The sequence below is a fragment of the Balaenoptera physalus genome, assembly GCF_965194825.1.
Source record: "Balaenoptera physalus genome assembly, chromosome: 5".
Taxonomy (NCBI): Eukaryota; Metazoa; Chordata; class Mammalia; order Artiodactyla; family Balaenopteridae; genus Balaenoptera; species Balaenoptera physalus.
Window position 1 is genome coordinate 146,412,297 of NC_138884.1, and position 19,388 is coordinate 146,431,684.

At 47.6% G+C, this 19,388-nt stretch overlaps 1 protein-coding gene across 12 annotated transcripts in view; it reads left to right on the forward strand.

Moving 5' to 3' along the window:
- Positions 1–19,388, forward strand: part of KIAA0232 — a 100,942-nt gene that overhangs the window by 66,857 nt on the left and 14,697 nt on the right. For 9 of the 12 annotated variants that reach the window (XM_082462097.1, XM_082462092.1, XM_082462093.1 and 6 more), the window contains 5 exons: positions 255–321; positions 1,471–1,552; positions 3,631–6,913; positions 13,342–13,450; positions 17,898–17,995. In XM_082462097.1, the coding sequence (XP_082318223.1) occupies positions 255–321; positions 1,471–1,552; positions 3,631–6,913; positions 13,342–13,450; positions 17,898–17,995 (3,639 nt within the window). The remainder of the gene's footprint in view (positions 1–254; positions 322–1,470; positions 1,553–3,630; positions 6,914–13,341; positions 13,451–17,897; positions 17,996–19,388) is intronic. The other 3 variants (XM_082462099.1, XM_082462089.1, XM_082462098.1) reach the window with 3 other exon arrangements.

Genomic DNA, 19,388 nt, shown 5'->3' on the forward strand with positions numbered 1-19,388 from the left:
CTCTGGGAGGTACATTAGTATTTTCACATTTTATCAGTAAGTGCCGATGAATATACTTTATTAGTAAAATATGTATACTAAATTGAATCTAGAAACCTATAGTTTTTAAACTCTTATGTTCATTTAAATATTGATAATGTGTTTCTTTTGAAACATGGAAGATTTGTAAAGCTTTTATATTAAGACAAAAGTATACAAATACCTGACTCTTACATACCTGGCAGTAAACTGTGTGCATTTCTGTTCCCACGCAGAGCTCTGGTATCGAGACTTTAGTGGAGGAGCTCTGCTCCAGGCTGAAGGACCTGCAGAGCCAGCAAGGTGAGAGTGCCGCCTCCAAGGGCTATCCACGCACAGGGGGGTGGAGTCACCAGATCTTAGAATTGATCAGAAAGGAAAGGCAACAGGAGCAATGTCTTTGTATTCAGTGTGTCACCAGGCCAGTGTCACGCTCTGTCTTTAGCTGTGAGTGGCTTCTGGGTCATTCCATAGCCATCACTGGTCGATAGATCCCTGCCCTCAAAGGGATGACTTAATCCACAAGTGCCCTCGTGGAAAGGAGATGTTTCATTGTGTTTGTCTTCAAACTGAAGCTCAGGGATCTGGAGCAATAATCTCTTATCTTTCCCATCCTTCTCCTCCCCCCCACCCCCCAAGTTAATATTTGCCTGTTGACATCAAGGCCTGCAAAGGTGTCAACTAATTATTTTAGGTTTGGAAGGAACTTTTGCCTTGACTCTTGAAGTTCTTGGAAAGGCAGGCTTGACAAGCTCATTAAGTCATTTTGATTCGTGAACCCTCAGAGCTTCTTTTCTCAACTTTCCTGCAAGCCCATAGAATAAGAGTGACCTATTAAAGTTAAGGATCTTTATTTTACATGTCCTCTTCATGGTCATTTTGCTGCCCACCAAGCCTTGAGCCTTCTTTTTAATAAGGGCACAATTTATTTGTTCTAATCTGAGGGCAATATCATGAGCTAAGCTAAGAGTAGAGCCCTCTGCTTCTATTTTAGTTGAAACCCAGCCCTCACCTAGATGTTAAGTAACAGAGAGCTAACTGTAATAACTTTCTTTACAGATTAGTGTTAGTCAAGATGAGGCAGTATGAAGTCGGTGAGTGCAGAGTTTTGTGAGAAAATATTTTTGGAATCTAAACAGGTGTTCTCTCCTTCTGGTGTAATTAGTAAGTACCCAGGGAATTTCAGTCTCTTAATTAAGTGCCCCTAGAGCCTCTGTCAGTGATGAGGTGAACCTCTCTCCGTTCTCAGGCCAAGGTTAATGTGGTTTAGCCAGAGAGTTCCCTCTGGCACACTGAAGAAATAGATTTTTATTAAAAAGATAAACTGGTGTAGCATTCTTTTAAAGCCACAAAAGCCTATGTAATTTCTGATTAAATTTACTTAAGAAAAAAACAGGAGCATTTATTAACTAAATATAAGACAAATCTTTCTGAATTTTTGTTTCATAACAGAAGAGAAGATTCACAAAAAGTTAGAGGGGTCTCCCTCTCCAGAGGCAGAATTATCCCCTACAGCAAAGGATCAAGTGGAAATGTATGTAAGATTGTATTCAGTAATAAAGCGTGCATTTGTTAAAATCAGACTAATAACTGCTACATGGTTTACAGTTTTTTGTTTGTCATATTCTATTTAGTTTGATATTTTATAACTCAGGAATTTATTGAGCACTTACTGTGTGCTTGACGCTGAGAATTCAAAGGTGAATAAGAGGTCTTATTATCTTTTTCACGCATATTGAATCAATATTTGTGAAATTCACGAATGACGCAAACAAGGCCATTTATGGTCCATTCATATAGGACTTTTGAAATTCACGCCAGTCCTTTGAGACAGCTGTAAGCAATTAGGCTTGTCCTTGTTTTATACACAAGGAAGCCAAGTTCCCATTGCTGATTACAGAGGGAACTGGGCAAGTCATTGACCTTGTTGGACTTGTTTCCTAAAGATGCTTTTCTGTCTTTCTTTGTAGATGGTTCGTATTTAAATTGACTGCATTGTAAGGAGACTTCCTTATTATACATTTTATTTGAATCTTGTCAACTTCTAAATCTGAAGGGAAAAAGAGTACCTAGTTGGTTGTGTTGCTGTGCTGTCCAGCACGGTAGCCGTAGCCATGTGCGGCTGTTGGCCGTTTGCGACATGGCTGTTTCAGATTGAGAGGTGCCGTGTGTGTCATACCCATCAACGTTCAAAGACTTCATTTAAAAAGAATGTAAAACACTATATTGATAGTTTTTACTGTTGATTACATGTGAAATGATAATGTGGATATATTTGGTTATGTAAAATATATTATTGGAATTAATTTCACTTTCTTCTTTCGCATTTAATGGGATTCCTAGAACATTAAAAAGTATTTATGAAGCTCATAATATATTTCTGTTGGACAGCTCTGGTCTAGACTGAAAAGGAGAGTCAAGTATAGGCCCTTTGAACACCCGGCCTTTTATCACTTCATGTGTGACCTTGACTTGCCTCCAGAATGACAGTCCCCACTTTGGTAGCCATCCTGACTCTCGAGTCTTCCTTTGTCAGTCTGTCTTGCTCTGAAATCTTCAGTGGCTACCAGTTTCCTAGCAAACTGAAAACGCTTCTTTCCTGTTCTCAAGCCCTCTGAAGCCAGCCTCCCTGGTTTTCCGGCCCTGGGTTCCCAGTGGTTGCTGGTCTAATGAGGCACAGCATCTTCGTGTCCTCACACGGGTTCCCACGCCTCACAGTTATACTCACCAGACCGCTGCGCATCTGGCACGTCAAGGCTCAGCTGTGGTCCGCTTTGTCTGATTGTTCTAGGCCTCACCAGCATCCCCTTTTCTGAACACTTGAATTCCAAGAAACCTGCCATTTCTGAGGGTCTGCTTAATGCTGGGCATTGCACTTGCCTCCTGAGAAAAGATTCGATAACAACAGTCACTGAAGGTGTCGTTCTGACTCATTTCGCATGTTAATTCCTTTACTCCTCACAACTCTGTGAGATAGATACTATAATTACTCCGTTTTCCAGGCCACAGAGAGGTTAAGGATCGTGCCTAAGGTCACACAGCTAGGAAATAGCAGAGTGAGGATTCAGACTCAGGGAGTGCGGCTCAGAGCTCATGCTCTCGACTGCTTTGCTCTCCAGCTTGTCACCTACATCTGTTTCCAGTGCTCATAGCAGCCTTGTGAGGTAAGTCATAGTGTCACCATCTTACAGGTGAGGAAAGGGACCAAGACATTACATGATTAGCTTAGAGTCACAAGCATAGTAAGTGACTGAGCTGAGATTCAAATTCAGATATTTCGTATCAAACTATTACGTTCTTTCCCCTGTATTAATTTGTAACTAGTGACTTACGAAAATTCCAAATTTTAAAGATCAAAGTCAACTTAACGTATTTTCTAAATATTCCTATAGTGCTTTTCTCACTGCTGAACGTAAGGGTGCTTGATCCATAGAACTAAATATAAAGTATATTTTACGGTATTATTAATTTTTAAAAAGTTACTCATTCACGGGTGACGTAAACACTGACTCTATTGAAATGAAATATCCCATTTCTCCGATTGGTGATGTTGTTTTTACTATATCTGATACATCTGAGTGCCCACTTTTGAATTCTCTACTTGCTTTTCAGGTACTATGAAGCATTTCCACCACTTTCTGAGAAACCAGTTTGCCTGCAAGAAATCCTGACTGTGTGGAACAAGTCTGCAGTCTGTTCTTACCCTAGCTCTTCTTCATCGTCCACAGCCCCACCAGCTAGCACAGACACGTCCTCCCCGAAGGACTGCAACAGCGAAGGTGAGCTCATCAAGGAGAGAAGCAGCGACATGCCCACCACCGTGCACGAGAAAACCCAGAGCAAGAGTCAAAACGAGAAGGAGAACAAATTTAGGAATGGCACAGGTGAAGAAAGGCCGGCTTTGTACAAAAAGCAAATCCGACATAAGCCTGAAGGAAAGATGCGCCCTCGCTCCTGGTCTTCCGGCTCCAGCGAAGGAGGCTCGAGCTCAAGTGGTAATCAGGGAGAGTTAAAAGCATCCATGAAGTGTGTGAAAGTGAGACACAAGGCACGAGAAATCCGAAACAGAAAAGGGCGGAATGGGCAGAGCAGGCTTTCACTGAAGCATGGCGAAAAGGCGGAAAGAAGCATGCATGCCGGAAGCAGCAGCAGCAGCAGTGGTTCCATCAAACAGCTGTGCAAGCGGGGTAAAAGGCCGCTGAAGGAGATGGGCAGGAAAGACGCCGGGAGCACTGAAGGAAGAGACCTGCACCTGGAGAGCAGAACCGACAGAGAGTACAAAGAGGAGCCGTTGTGGTATACCGAACCGATTGCTGAGTATTTTGTTCCTTTGAGCAGAAAAAGTAAACTAGAGACCACATACCGAAACAGGCAAGATACAAGCGATCTGACCTCAGAAGCAGTAGAAGAATTGTCTGAATCAGTGCATGGTCTTTGTATCAGCAACAATAATATTCATAAAACATACCTCGCAGCAGGTACTTTCATTGATGGTCATTTTGTAGAAATGCCTGCAGTTATAAATGAGGACATTGACCTCACTGGGACCTCATTCTGTTCTCTGCCGGAGGACAACAAATACTTGGATGATATTCATCTATCAGAATTAACGCACTTCTATGAAGTGGATATTGACCAATCCATGTTGGATCCTGGTGCCTCAGAAACAATGCAAGGAGAAAGTCGGATTTTGAATATGATTCGACAAAAAAGCAAAGAGAAAACAGATTTTGAGGCAGAATGTTGCATAGTGTTAGATGGAATGGAGTTGCAAGGGGAACGTGCAATATGGACAGATTCTACCAGCTCTGTGGGCGCTGAGGGCTTATTCCTGCAAGACCTTGGCAGTCTGGCTCAGTTCTGGGAGTGCTGTTCATCCAGCTCTGGCGATGCCGACGGAGAGAGTTTTGGAGGAGATTCTCCAATTAGACTCTCCCCGATTTTAGACAGCACAGTGCTCAATCCGCATTTGCTTGCTGGCAATCAAGAGCTCTTCTCAGATATTAATGAAGGATCTGGTATAAACTCTTGTTTTTCAGTGTTTGAAGTGCAATGCAGTAATTCTGTTTTACCATTTTCTTTTGAAACACTCAACTTGGGAAATGAAAATACAGATTCTAGTGCTAATGTGCTTGGAAAAACACAGTCTAGATTACTAATATGGACCAAAAATAGTGCCTTTGAAGAAAATGAACACTGTTCTAACCTTTCAACAAGAACTTGTAGTCCATGGTCCCATTCAGAAGAAACACGTTCAGACAATGAGACATTAAACATTCAGTTTGAAGAATCCACACAGTTTAATGCAGACGATATGAATTATGTAGTTCCTAGAGTCTCGTCAAATTATGTAGATGAAGAACTTCTAGATTTTTTGCAAGATGAAACTTGCCAGCAAAACAGTAGAACTTTAGGAGAAATTCCGACATTAGTTTTCCAAAAAAAATCTAAACTAGAATCTGTCTGTGGTATTCAGCTAGAACAAAAAACAGAAAACAAAACCTTTGAAACTACGCAAGTATGTAGTGAAAGCAGCCCACGTGGAGATGGCTACAGCTCAGGGGTTATTAAAGACATTTGGACAAAGATGGCAGATAGAAATTCTGTAGCTGTGGTGGAAGTAGAAAGGATTGATGATGAGTTGTTTTCGACAGATGTAAATAACTGCTGCTGCTGTTTGGACGCTGAAGCTAAAATGGAGCCCCTCCAGGAGCCTAATAAGGCTGTGCAGAGATCCGAATATCGTCTGTGGGAGGGACAGAAAGAGAACCCAGAGAAAAGAGCTTTTGTTTCTGGTGAGCTATCAAAGGTGGATGGTGGTGATTACACTACCCCCTCTAAACCTTGGGATGTGGCCCAAGATAAAGAGAACTCATTCATTCTCGGAGGAGTTTATGGAGAGCTCAAAACCTTTAATAGCGATGGGGAATGGGCAGTAGTACCACCCAGTCACACAAAAGGAAGTTTGTTACAGTGTGCAGCTTCTGACGTGGTGACAATAGCTGGTACAGATGTCTTTATGACCCCAGGAAACAGTTTTGCTCCTGGTCACAGGCAGTTATGGAAACCCTTCGTGTCATTTGAACAGAATGACCAGCCGAAGAGTGGGGAAAATGGATTGAATAAGGGGTTTTCTTTTATCTTCCATGAAGACTTATTAGGAGCTTGTGGTAACTTTCAAGTTGAAGATCCTGGACTTGAATATTCATTCTCTTCCTTTGACTTAAGCAATCCATTTTCACAAGTTCTTCATGTAGAATGTTCATTTGAACCCGAAGGGATTGCATCTTTCAGTCCTAGTTTTAAACCGAAATCAATCCTCTGCTCTGATTCAGACAGTGAAGTTCTCCACCCCAGGATATGTGGCGTTGACAGAACACAATACAGGGCTATTCGGATCTCTCCTAGGACTCACTTTCGCCCTATTTCTGCATCTGAACTGTCCCCAGGAGGAGGAAGTGAGTCAGAATTTGAATCTGAAAAAGATGAAGCAAATATCCCCATTCCTTCTCAAGTTGATGCATTTGAAGATCCACAGGCAGATCTCAAACCACTGGAAGAAGATGCAGAGAAGGAAGGCCATTACTATGGAAAATCAGAGCTTGAGTCTGGAAAATTCCTTCCCAGGTTAAAAAAATCTGGAATGGAAAAGAGTGCTCAAACATCACTGGATTCCCAGGAGGAATCAGCTGGGATTCTGCCAGTAGGAAAGCAGAATCAGTGTTTGGAATGTAGCCTGAATGAGTCTCTGGAAATCGATTTAGAAAGCTCAGAAGCAAATTGTAAAATAATGGCACAATGTGAAGAAGAAATTAATAATTTTTGCAGTTGCAAAGCAGGTTGTCAGTTCCCTGCTTTCGAAGATAATCCAGTTTCTTCAGGACAGCTGGAAGAGGTATGTGTCAGTGTGTATTGGTATTTGGTAAAAGCATTTGATCAGACTTTCATTCTAAAGAACAGTCATTTCAGACAGTGAAAGATAGGGTTAAATTATTGGAAATTTAGTTTAAATGTCTTAAAACTTAACATTCTGATGATTTTTACAGAAGGACTTAACGTGGATTTGATATTCATAAATTTGAACTAGACAGTAGACATTCTCTGCAAAGATATTTTTAAATAAATCAGGATATGAGATGTTTCTGTGTTGTCTTAATGTGCACGTACTGTGCTTAAAGCAAAGCCTGGCATGTAAGTGCTCCAGCTTTCAAAAATTGATGAATCCAGAAGTCGCTGTTTACTCTTCAAAAGGTCCTTTGCTCTTCAGAAGTGGCAGCTTTCTTTACATAGGAAGCCTGTCTAATTGTCTCTGAAACACTGATTAGCTTATTGAAACTTATGTTTTACATGTAAAATAAATTACATCTCTATAGAATTCTCTAAAATTTATCGTGGTACATGTAAAAATTAAGCCACAATCCAAATGCAACAAAATAGCTTCTACAGAACCCATACAGGTGGACTTTGCTTTATACGAAGTACATATTCCTGAGGTTACATGAATGATATGGGGCAACCTATCAAATGAGGTTAACAGTAATAGCTTTGTTAATGGGAGTCATTGTACCGTTTGACTATTCCTAAACTGAGTGAGTATACAAGAGATAACACTTAAGGCAATAACCTGTTTCACAAAAAAAGCACAGTGCTCTGCCCATTTGCAGCCATTATTTGATACAGCAGTGCCTGGCCTTTTTCCAGGGGCAGCTTTTAAGAAGACAGTTGGAGGTGTTTAGAAGTCAGGCCACCTGTGGCTGGAGAGCAGCTGTGTCGCCCTTCCTCCCATCTGTCCCCCCCGCACACTCTGACCACCCTTCACATGGCTCAGTCTCACTGGTACCATGAGGCTCCCTCAAGCTCCCGTGTCCCCCACTGACGCATCCCTCATTCCTCTTCTCTCCCCTGCTGCATCCCCACCTGCATCAGAAATCATTTCTCCCTTCTTTTAATTTTCATGTGCTCTATGCCTCTTCTTTTAATTGCATTTGCCCTTTTTCATGAGTCACTGATGTACTTTCTTCATTAGATTATAAGCTCCTTATGGATACAGGTCATGCCTTACTCATTTGTCGGCTAGGTGCTGAGGTGTGGACCTGAGTGCATGTGATGGTCGGAAGCCCCAAAGGCAACTCGAGAATCAGTGCTCCCATGAGCTGGCCTGGGGATGTTTAGACATGAGTTGAACCCCACTGAAACGCTGAAATCTGAACTGCTCAGAACAACAACAAAAAATAATGTTGTTAGGCTTTATCTGTTTGTTTATTGCCCCACTTTTCTTCCTTAAAAATTCCTTTATGTACTTTGTATTTCACCTGGTTCCAGATTGGGAAGAAAGAAAAAGAGGAAAGGAGCGAGATTCTGCATCATACCATTACCATATTCCTTAGCTTTCTAGCATGTTGATGTATTTATGTGTTACCAGAATTTTGTGTTGTCCTGAAAGGTCTTGGCTGCCAGTAAAGTCCTCAGAGGACACGGGGGTGTCCGATGTCCTAGCTGTCATTGGTCCTCACAGCCCCGCTCTCTCAGCAGCATCGCTTACAGTTCAGAGCCGGGGGGGAGCTCACTTCAGAGGTTCATCTGAGGCACAGAAAGGTTGAGCGTGGCCTGAAAGGACAGGCTGGGGCCAGATCTGTGCCTTTTCACTCCCTCACACTGCCTGTCGGTCTTGGGGAGCTCCTGCCGGGGTCTTCTTCCCCTCCTTTCCTGAGGGAGGGCAGTCTTTACAGAGGGCAAAGCTCTGTTTTAAAAGTCACTAGCTGCCAATCTGTTTCAGAGCAAGTGGTCTAGAAGGTAGGATTTCTAATAGCATTGGTTCCGAGGAACATGAATTATGATCCTTTCCAAAAATTTAGTTGCGTTCAATTCAGCAAACATTTATTAAACATTTACATGTTCTGTGCCCGTCGCTAAGGTAAGTGACCTGGATGAACAAGACACTGTCCTTGCCCTGGGAGAGTTCAGTCTAGTCCTGAAGACCAGTTGGCAAACAGATCACTTCTTTTCCTTGACGTAGGTAATTCACTCCGGGGTTCCAATTCAGGAGTTACAGGAGGGTATGTACACAGTGCACGGGTCCCTCCCCAGCGGCAGCCGTGAGTGTGAGGCCTGCTGCGTATCCTCCGAGGATACTGTGTGCTTGGAGAAGCAAATACCTGTTCACGTATGTTTCCTCCTACTTTTTTATTTATTTATTTATTTTGGCTGTGTTGGGTCTTCTTTTCTGTGCGAGGGCTTTCTCTAGTTGCGGCAAGCGGGGGCCACTCTTCATCACGGTGCGTGGGCCTCTCACTGTCGCGGCCTCTCTTGTGGAGCACAGGCTCCAGGCGCGCAGGCTCAGTAATTGTGGCTCACGGGCCTAGTTGCTCCGCGGCATGTGGGATCTTCCCAGACCAGGGCTCGAACCCGTCCGTGTCCCCTGCATTGGCAGGCGGATTCTCAACCACTGCGCCACCAGGGAAGCCCTACTTTTTTTTTTTTTAACTGAGATGACACTTTATTATAATCACCCTTCCTTTTTAATTTTCTGCATATTATTGCATTGTATGGATGTACCAAAATTTCCTAGCCAGGTCCTTATCTTTTAGGCTGTTTGGGTGGCTTGGGGAGGGTGAGCATAGGGTGCCGTGGGGTCCTGGAGGAGAACCGACCCGGCCCGTGAGAGTTGAGGAGGGCTTTTGCACGCACCTGAGCATCCAGGGCAGAAAGGAGGAGGCAGGACGCTCCAGGCAGAAGCAACAGCGCGCACAAAGGTAGAGAGGCTTGAAGTTTCTCACGTGTGCAGGGGAGCTGCCAACATTTAGGTCGTGGCTGCTGAAGTAGGAGCGAAAAGGTGAGGAGCAGAGTGTGCCAGGGTGCCCGTTATTTGTGCATGAGTTGGTGGCAAGAGCGTTGTCTGTGTCACTTGCTTGATTGCTGCCTCCATGTCGTGCACTTTAAGGCACAGAGAAGCAGTAGAAGGCCCCGCCCTGTCTCCGGGAATTCCTAGTCCAGGCCCGGAGAGGAGGCCTCCCGCCAGGAGTGTGCCAGGGGAGTCGGAATGCTCGGATGAGCAGAGGGTGCTCTGGCCCAGCCCCCCTGTGCTGGCTCTGTGCCCACAGCTGTGCCATCATTACCCTACTGAATGCCCGTAGTGACTTGCCGCCGTGGGCTTATTCCCCCCCGTGGCGGCTGCGGACACGTAGGCCCAGAGGGTGGGATGCCTGCCCCAGACCCCAGTGTAAGGGCAGAGCCCAAGTTCCTTCCAGAACGGGGCGCTTCCCGTCAGTAAAGGAAAACTTAGGACAGCAGCGTCCCTTGCTGGTCTCTGTTGCACAGGGTATCTCTTCATTTACATTTCTTCTCTCCTCTTCCAAAGAACAAGGCTTATTACAGGAGGCTTTCTTTTCCTTCTGTGATGCAAATAACTGAGAGCTGACTGTGTCAGAGGGCACTATTCAGTGCTCTATTCCCAGAGCAGAACTCACCTTTCTCTTCACCAGAACTAGGACTATCTAGTGAGAATTTAAAGCAGTGAGCCTTAACCTAACTTTCACCTTCTAAAAAATTACTGAGTATTACATCTGTGGCTAAAGACGTTTCTGATAAGCCTTTCTGGATCAAGTTCATGTTCTTCTCTCTCTTTTTTTTTTTTTTTTTTTTTTTTACTGTTTCATTCATACATTAAATATTTATTAAGAGCCTGCTATGTCTGGGCGCTATTCTAGGTGCTAGGTATAAAGGAATAGACAAAGACCCCTGCGTTTGTGGAGGTATATTCAATCAACAATATGAAGTTACACAGTATGTTAGAATCCCAATGCTGTGGAAAAGAAGAGCCGGATAAGGGATGTGGTGGGATGGGAGTACTTGGAGGAGTTTGCCATGATAAATGTGGAGTCAGGGCAGGCTTCCTTGCCAAGGTACAACTGAAGAAAGGCTTCCAGGTGGCACGTGAGCCAAGAAGCTACCCGGAGGGAGCGGGAGAGCACTGCTGAGGCAGAGGTGTGCCTGGATCATCCAAGCTTGTGTTCTGTTCCGTTTTCCATTTCTTCCATTCTTTCTTCATTCTTTTCGTTCTCAACCAAGTCAGAAGTTGAATTAATACATTAAACAGACATTATTTAAGCAAAGCCTGGTTATCTTTTGCAGCCTAGAAGTTGGAAATAGCTAAGTGGAAAGATGTCATAACGCATATTCATTGACCATGTATTCGGTGTAACATGAAACAGGAAAAATAGTCCTTGCTGTTGGAATTGACATTCAAATGGAGAATGCAGAAAATATCCTAAAACTGTGCCAGAAACGGCATGATCTAACAGTGATTTCAGCAGGGGAGGGAGAGAGAAAGTGGTGTGCTAGATAATCAGGGACTTTGGCCAGGGGGAACCTTTTCTTGAGGCCAGCAGACATGGAGTATCTACTTTGTGCCAGGCCCTGTTCCTGGAGGTGTGAAGATCAGTAAGATGGGCTTGCTGCCCTTGCGCTCACCGTCTGGTTCTGCCTGTATCTCACCTCCTCCTGTTCATGCTGACCCAGCCCCCCGGCTACACCTTGGCCCCTCCAGCCTGCCTTCCCCCACCGCATCCTGTCTGTCCCAGTGAATTCTCTCCCCTTTCTTACTCTTTACCTCACTCACACAATCTCAAGAAAGGATTAAAGATAAGCAGTCTGACTGCACTCACATGAATAAAACACTGATCCTTCCACAGCCTGCCCCAGACACTTTCTTTCTCAAATAGGAACTTGTTACCTTCAAATCCATCTCTCTTCGATAGTGCCTTGGGGATGATCGGGAGACTTCTGTCCAGGGAGCCATCCTTGCTCCTCCTGGATAACACCAAGTAATCTGTTCTCAGATAGGTATGCCTTGGAGAGAAGGCAGAGCCTTTCCAGAAGGGTCTTATAGTGCTGTGAATTATGTGCCAGATGCAGGAATCAACCTTGCATTAACTGCAGACCTGGCATGTTGCTGGCTTCATTTGCGTTAACCCTGGCCTTGTTGTCGCTGTTGCCCTTGGTATCTGTTTATCTAATAGGTTTACTAATTTTTATCGTTAGAATACTCTGCACGAGAAAACGGTGAAGGTTAACTGACCGCTCTGGATAGACAGCAGAAATTCTTCAGTTTCTAATTGAGGGGTATTTCTGAAAAGTTAAATGAAAATCAGAATTTGAAATATATTTCCCATTTAGTAAGTAATAAAAATCACACATTACTGAATCAAAAAGTTTTTGATAAAGTAAAATAATTTACTTTGTTTAGGAGAGTAACAAAATCCTATTAGAGAATTGAAGATCATCAGTTGCTAAAACAGTTCAGGTTTTAAACTTGAACATGTTACATGTTCGTCTTCTAAAACAAAGGTGTATGCAGTGTTTACAGGTCGTATGCATCGGGCAGGGACTTGTTGAGACTGGGATGGGTGATGGGAGTTACAGAGATGCCCAAAGCAGGCCTTACTTACCCTGGGAGGGCCTGTTGTCAGGCACAGTGAGGAAGCAGCAGGGAAGACCCCCAGCACACCAGGATGTCCCCGGGGTGGCTGCCCCGGCCACGCCTCCTGACGACCGCTCCCGAGGACGCTCCTTGATCACGCATGACAGCCACACTGCATCTAGTCCTTGCTGCCCAGGCAGGTGGGCGCGTCCAGCTGGGACGTGAGCGCTCCACCAGCGGAGGGTGGGCGTGGGCGCCTTCCCCTCTGCCAGGGCCGTGGGTGTGCACGGAGTACGGGGTCACTCCTGGTCTCAGGAGTCCTGCCCTCCTCTCATTTCGATGTCTGTTTCCTGTTTTGAATTTGAATTACTATCAGTTTTATTACTTGGTTTTAGTCTCAACTTCCTTCTGGTTCTCATCGAAGCAGATAATTGTTATAAAGACATTAGGTTGGTAACTTTGCCTATAAAACTTCCTCTGTCCCATTTCTTCTTTGACGCCCTCCTGCCTGAGTGTGTGAAGGAGAAGAGGGTCCTCCTTACTTTCTCTCGAGCCCCTCACACGAGCCACCCCGTTATCTCTGTACTTCCAGAATCTAAAAACTTGCCTTATTTGAGGCTGTTTCCTTATGTTTTTGCCTTGTCAGAGTTTTGTTGTGTTTTTTAAAAAGACTTTTTATTCCATTTCCAATATAAGTGCTTTTTAAGAAAAACTTCCTTTATATGCTATGAACACATTGGCTTTTTGTATTCACTTTGTCTAGAACGGTAAAAACAAAAAACCAAAAAAACCCTCACCAGTTCAAAAATCCTGGGTTTGTAGTCCACAGTTAATAACGTTTGAATTTTTTCCCCTTTATTTTGGAAGTTTGTGAACTTTGTCTATATTTGGTTTAATCTAAACAGTTTCCTGTATTGAACACTGATGTACAAGGAATAAATAGAAGTCAAGAAAAACAGACCTGGTGGGAAAAAGCCTTGTACTCTCCTCTTTTTCCTGCCTCAGAATGTGAAGGTAAGAAGACCTGCATTAGGTCATTCATTCATCCACTCAGACTTCTAATTCATTAAGAGCAGTAAATTCTTTTGCTGTAAAAATCAGTCCAAAAACATTCTGTGTGGCCAGCGTTTGTCAGGCACTGGGGGCGCAGAGATGCACGAGGACTGGACCCTGCTCTAAGGCCCATCACAGCCTGGCGGGGCGGGGCGTGGAAACGCACAGGAGTAGCACCGGCCCTGACGGCTCCGTGCCTGCTCCCCGTGCGAGGTGGAGCGGGGAGTCCTCGGCTCGGGGGGGCCTGCGGGAAGGGCCCCTGTGGGAGGGCTGGGGAGAGGTAGTCCCCGTGACAGGAGCGGCCTGAGCCAAGTCCGAGGGTCTGCAGCAAGTCGGGCCGGGGGACAGGGACCCACTGGGCCCAGCTGGGTCGTAGCTGAGGCTGGAGAGAGGCGGGGGGCGGGGATGGGGCGGTGAGTTGGCGCGGAGGTTGGAGGTTCGGGAGCTCCGCTGAGTTAGGCGGAGTTGAACAGGCAGGAAGAGAGGGCCGCTTAAAGGAGTTCACGTTGGAGGGTATCAGGTCAGGTGTGTTTTTTAAAACAGTTCTAGCAGCAGAATGGAGGGGGGAAGGAATTGAAAAACTGAAGAGCCCCTGCTGGGGTTCTTAGGCTCTTGCAGTGATCTGGGTGTGACAGGATAAAGGCCTGGACTGAGGCACTCGTGGGGGCATAGAGAACAGCATCGAGAGGTTTTGTGGAGGATGCCGGAGTTTGCTGCGTGACTTTCTGTGAGTAGTGAACAGCAGGAGGGAGTTAGGGGAGACCGGGTAGAGAGGGACATCGGAGCAGTAGCAGATTTGGTGAAGATGATTTTAGTCTGTGAGCCTCCCAGGTGGACATACTCAGAAGCTATAAAAAGATCCTGATCTGAAATGTTGGGAGAAGTGAGAACTAAGGAGGCAGACCGAGTGGTCAGCTCAAGACTCTGAGCTTGTGCAGACCGCCGTGGTCCCCTGGGCTGTCAGCTGCAGCACTTCGTCAGCGGTCTCTCTGGTCAGAGCCCTGGGGGCAGGTCAGTCTCCTGTTAGTATTTGCATGTTCGCGTGTGTGTCGTCTCCCCAGCTCATGTGTAGTTAACCTGGAGCAGTGACGTTCCTGACTGCCCGCGGGGCCTTGCACACGCTGGGGGCTCCAGACGCCTGCGCTGGCCTGCCCTCACAGCCTGGCCTCAGCCGACTGTGGGGAAGGCTGGGATTGTTTGCTTCTCTCTGTTCTGTGGGCACAAGAAACGGCTTCCCCAGCCCTGCCTTCCTCCTTCCCAAAGGGTCATAAGGGGAGCGTAGAGCAGAGTCTTTATTTTCAGCATCTTTTTTATATAACAGCATTTATTAAAGGCCTGTTCCTCCATCATTAGCTAGTATTTGGGTTGCTCTTCATGATTTACGAGGTGCTTTCAGTTTTTTATACAAACCCCGTGAAAGCCTGGTTTTCAGATGAGGAGGCTAAGTCTCCGGTTGAATGCCCAGAATCAGGCACTAGCCATGCAGCTCAGGCTTGAGTCCAGAAGCTTGCTGTCCACAGCAGGTGTCTGCACTTGGTGCCCCAGAGACACCGGGGTGATAGGAGTGCAAACCGGACCTTGACCTCAGTCCAGTCCGGTGCACTGGCTGAGTGAGTCCCAACTGCAGTTAATGGGAGTGCAGGTGGGGAGGGCCGGGGACCCTGGAGCAGTGCAACAAGAGGACACCCACACGCAGGAAGGACCCAGAAGGAAGGAGGGACGCGGTGGCAGAGCAGGCAGGGCCGGGGTGGGGGACGGCTTGGGGTGACTTCCGAGCACACTGAGTTGGTGCTCCGTCACTGTGTCACGGGCTGTCTCCGCAGCCTCCATCCGGTTTTCTGTTGTTAGTGAGGAATGCGCTTCAGCTCTCAGCTCCAGGTCCGTGGTTATCTGTACAGTGCCTTGTAGGTGCTGTATGTGGTCATCAGTCCATTCAGCTTTTTATAAATTGTGGAGTGGCGTGCAGGGAAACTCTCAGTGGATAAGTGTGGTGACCAGGTTTTTGAATGACCTTGAACTCACGACCGTGAGTTAAATCCTTGCACGGTTGCCGTCATGAAGTGTGGTGCTTTCGGCCTGTGGGGTGGGGGCATAGTCTCGGGAGAAGCTCAGCCGGGAAGCAGGCGGCCTTCTCACCCACTCAGCAGCCGTGACTGCCGACGCTCGTCCCCGCTCCTGAAGCCTCTGACGTCGCTGATGATTACTGAGAAGCCTGTGCAGCTCTGAGTCTGACCTGGGAGCTCCAGCCTCCCTGAGAAGGAGGGCAAGGAGGATTGTCCCTTTTTCCTGTGAGTCAGGAGATGGAGGCCCCAAAGGAGGAGGAGGCAGTGTGGCCCCGGAGCAGGGGCAGCGAGGGGCCCGTCGGCACGAAGGCCCAGCCCCCGCCCTGCTGTGTGCCCACACACACACCCACTCCGCACATATTTCGTGCACGCTTGCCTCATGCCAGGCACTGTTCTAGGGGCTGGGGACGCAGAGCCGTCGTCCCTGCCCTCCTCATCAGCTCACCTCTGAGCAGGACCTGAGGGAATCAGGACACAAGCTCCTGACGGCTGGGGCAAGGTCCAGGCAGGAGCAGGAGTGCACGCGCTGTGGCCCCTGTGTGCCTGGCACGTGGGGCTGGCGGGGGAGGGGCAGGTCAGGCGGGCAGCAGGGAGTCCGACCACAAGGGCCTTGCAGACTGTGTGCCACAGTCTGTCCCACACGTCTGTCCCACGCGTCCGTCTCCAGAGGTCATACACTGGATTCAAAACATTTGGAAAGCTCACTTAGAAAAGTGTTTGTGTTATTTGAGTCTTAAAGCGAGAGCCCTGCAGGGAAACAGTATAGGTAATAGTGGGGGGGGATCCGCTCCATCTGTGGGCATATCCGAGCCAAGGAAATGGTTACCTTCCCCACCTCGTACGAGTGGTGACCAAACGCGGTGGGGCGCGGGGATGATGAGAGCTTGGTAGGCGAGCTGAGAAAAAGATGACGGCCCAGAATGGGTGAGGGTGAGGGGTCCCCTGCCTCGTGGGAGAGCAGGGCGTCCTCCCCAGCTGTCCTGCGGCGGGCCGGCCCCAAGCCCAGGGCTTTCGTTAGTAGCAGCTGTGGAAGGTGTTAGTGTGCCAGCCCGAACTTGAGGCTGCACACAGGTGATCTCTGAACTTGCCCAGAAATCTGTGAGGGCAAATGGTGATCCTGTTTTAGAGATGAGAGAACTGGGGCTCCAAGAGGTTCAATAATTTGCTCCAAATTACATCACAAGTAAGTAGCATCATCAGGAATCAACTGACGTCTGTCTAATCCCAGAGCCTGGGTTTTTTCATGAACCTACACTAGTAAGTTTGAGGGCCTGAGGCTGTCAGAACTAAAGGTCACGGAGAGTACAGCCTTTTGTGGGAGGCCAAGCAGGGCCCAGGCTTGCCCGCCCGCGATGATGGCAGGAGGGCCCATGGTCATCGAGCTGGCCCTGCCGCTGCTGTGACGCGTGGGGTGGCGTGCCAGCTCATCAAGCACCTCGCAGTAACTGCTGGAATGCTGACACCCTTTCATGGAGTTAACATGATTGGGGGGCCAGTGTAGGTTAAGGCCGGTGGGCATCAGCCCTGGCTGTGCTTCAGACTCACCTGGGAGCTTCTCAGAAAGTGCTCATACCCAGACCAAGTCAGTCAGAATCTCAGGTGCAGGCCTGGGCTTCCAGACTTTTCTTAAAGCTCCCCAGGTGGTTTGAATGCGAAGGCAGGGTTGAGGAGCATCAGACTAAGTGATTTACCTGCTTCCTTCCAATTCCAGCTCACAGTCCTGTCCCCTTCCGAGAGCCGCTTACCCAGTCGGAACGCTAGCCCCCTTCCTCCGCCCTGTTCCACAGGTGGCTTAGTTTGCTGCTGAGCTGAGGAAGAACAGAGGATGTTGCCCTGCTTTGTCTTCTCCGTTGCGCCCCCTCTTGTCTGAAATCCCTTTGCTCACTTGTTCTGTGAACATACGCGTGGTGCATCATCTGTCCCCCTCCACACCACGTACGCGCTTGAGAGCTCGGACCTGGCTGGTCTTTTTATCCTGTGTTCCCAGGGCCTGTCACTTAGAGGTGTGAGTACGTATTTGTTGAATGAATGTCTCATGGTGGGATAACAAGAATGTATGATTATGCTGGCCTGTGTTTTTGTTTTTTGTTTTTTTTTTTAACTCTATAAACAATTTGTTAGAAGAATTTTTAAATTGGCCTAACATTTTCCTCGTACACACCTATCTGGCTGATGCTGAACATGTCTGCTTTTAGTGACTTCTTAAAATCTCCAAAGGGCTGTAGACCTAATTGATCTGACTTTTCATTGAAAAATGAAACAAGAATGTATGTTTCGTTTAACTGTGTCTTAATGAAATTTCCCCCCCTTTCCCTCTTTTCCCTTCTCCATTCAAAATGATTAAGAATGTTATACAAATGCCAAGGGAGAGAATGGTATAGAAGAATATCCAGATGTTAAAGAAATGCCCAGTAATGAAGAGCGTCTGTTAGATTTTAATAGGGTAAGTGGACTGTCCTCCTCCTTATTATTAACTTACAAATGGCCACCACAACCCCCAAAGTCTGGGAGCCCTGTGACTGCCTTTCCCTGTCACCAAGCTCTGTGGATGTGGCCTTTCTCGTCTGTGGCCCTTTGGTCTGCATCACCTCCCACTTACTGCCAAGGCTTCCCTCTCTCCGTACAGTCTGTCCGTCACACTGCCGCCAGAGGGAGTTTCTCCATGCAGATCTGACCCTGTCACTCCCCTTAAACTCCTTGGGTGGGCGCCCTTTTCCCCATCAAAGTGTTCACCACAAGGGAGCCCTTCCGGTGCTCATTCCTGCCCCTCAGCCGACTGCACTTTCTGCTCGCCCGCCCCGCAACCGGCCTGTGAGCTCCCGGGGGCAGGGACAGGACCTGTGCCTCGCCCGGGGAGGCAGGCAGGTGAATGAGTCGAAGGGAGCTTCTGTGGCTTCTCAGTGTGATTGTCATTGTCAGTTGAAGTCTCGTGAGAAATTGCTCCCAAAGCGCCCTGTGGTCTTGGTGTCCGTGGACCTGTCAGACCGAACACATCAAGGCAGACGTTTGGGGGCGTCCCCCAGCGTCTCTCCATCTCCGTGGATGTTCCAGCCCCCAGCGTCAGTCCCCAGACCCAGAACTCGTTCTTCGTTCCTCTTTCTCTCACCTACACACGCAGTCTGTGTGCCCGTCCTGACCACCCACCTCTCAGCCGGCTCCATCGTTCACGCTTCCTCCGCATCACCGCCCCCTGCGGACCGCTGCCGTGGGCTTTGCCATGGGCTTCGCCTTGGCCTTCCTGCTTCCACCTTTCCCTCCCCAGCCTTCTCCCCACACCATGAGGCAGGACAGCCTCGCGAGGGTTACTTCGTTTAGTCTCACAGCCGCCCCGGGAGGTAGGTGCTGTTATTTTGCAGAAGAGAAAACTAAAGGCCCGTAAAGATTCAGAACGTGTATCTGCACAGCCACAGCCTAAGTGCAGACCTGAGCCATGACCCTCAGCCCTGAGTCCGACTCCCGCTGCCGAGCGCCATGGCCTCTCGCCCTCGCGCACTCCCTGCCAGGCCGTGTGTGTTTGCCCTCGCCTGCCTCTCTGATCCCGCGTCCTCTGCCCCCTCCTCAGGAGTGTGGTGGTCTTTCTGTCCTCCTTCCTCCGGGGCTCTCAAGCAGGGACAGTACTGCCATCTGGAAATGGTGGTGGGGGGGGGCGGCTGCTTGGGGGATTTACTGTTATTCACTGTGGGGATTCACTTGGGGGATTTACTGTTATTTACTGTTATTCACTGGGGGTGACTAGAGAGGCGTTGCTTGTCACTTTGGGGAGGGGGAAGAATTACTGGTCACTGCTGCGGGGAGGGTGACGTTGCTAATTACTGTGCAGGGAAGCACCACCAGGT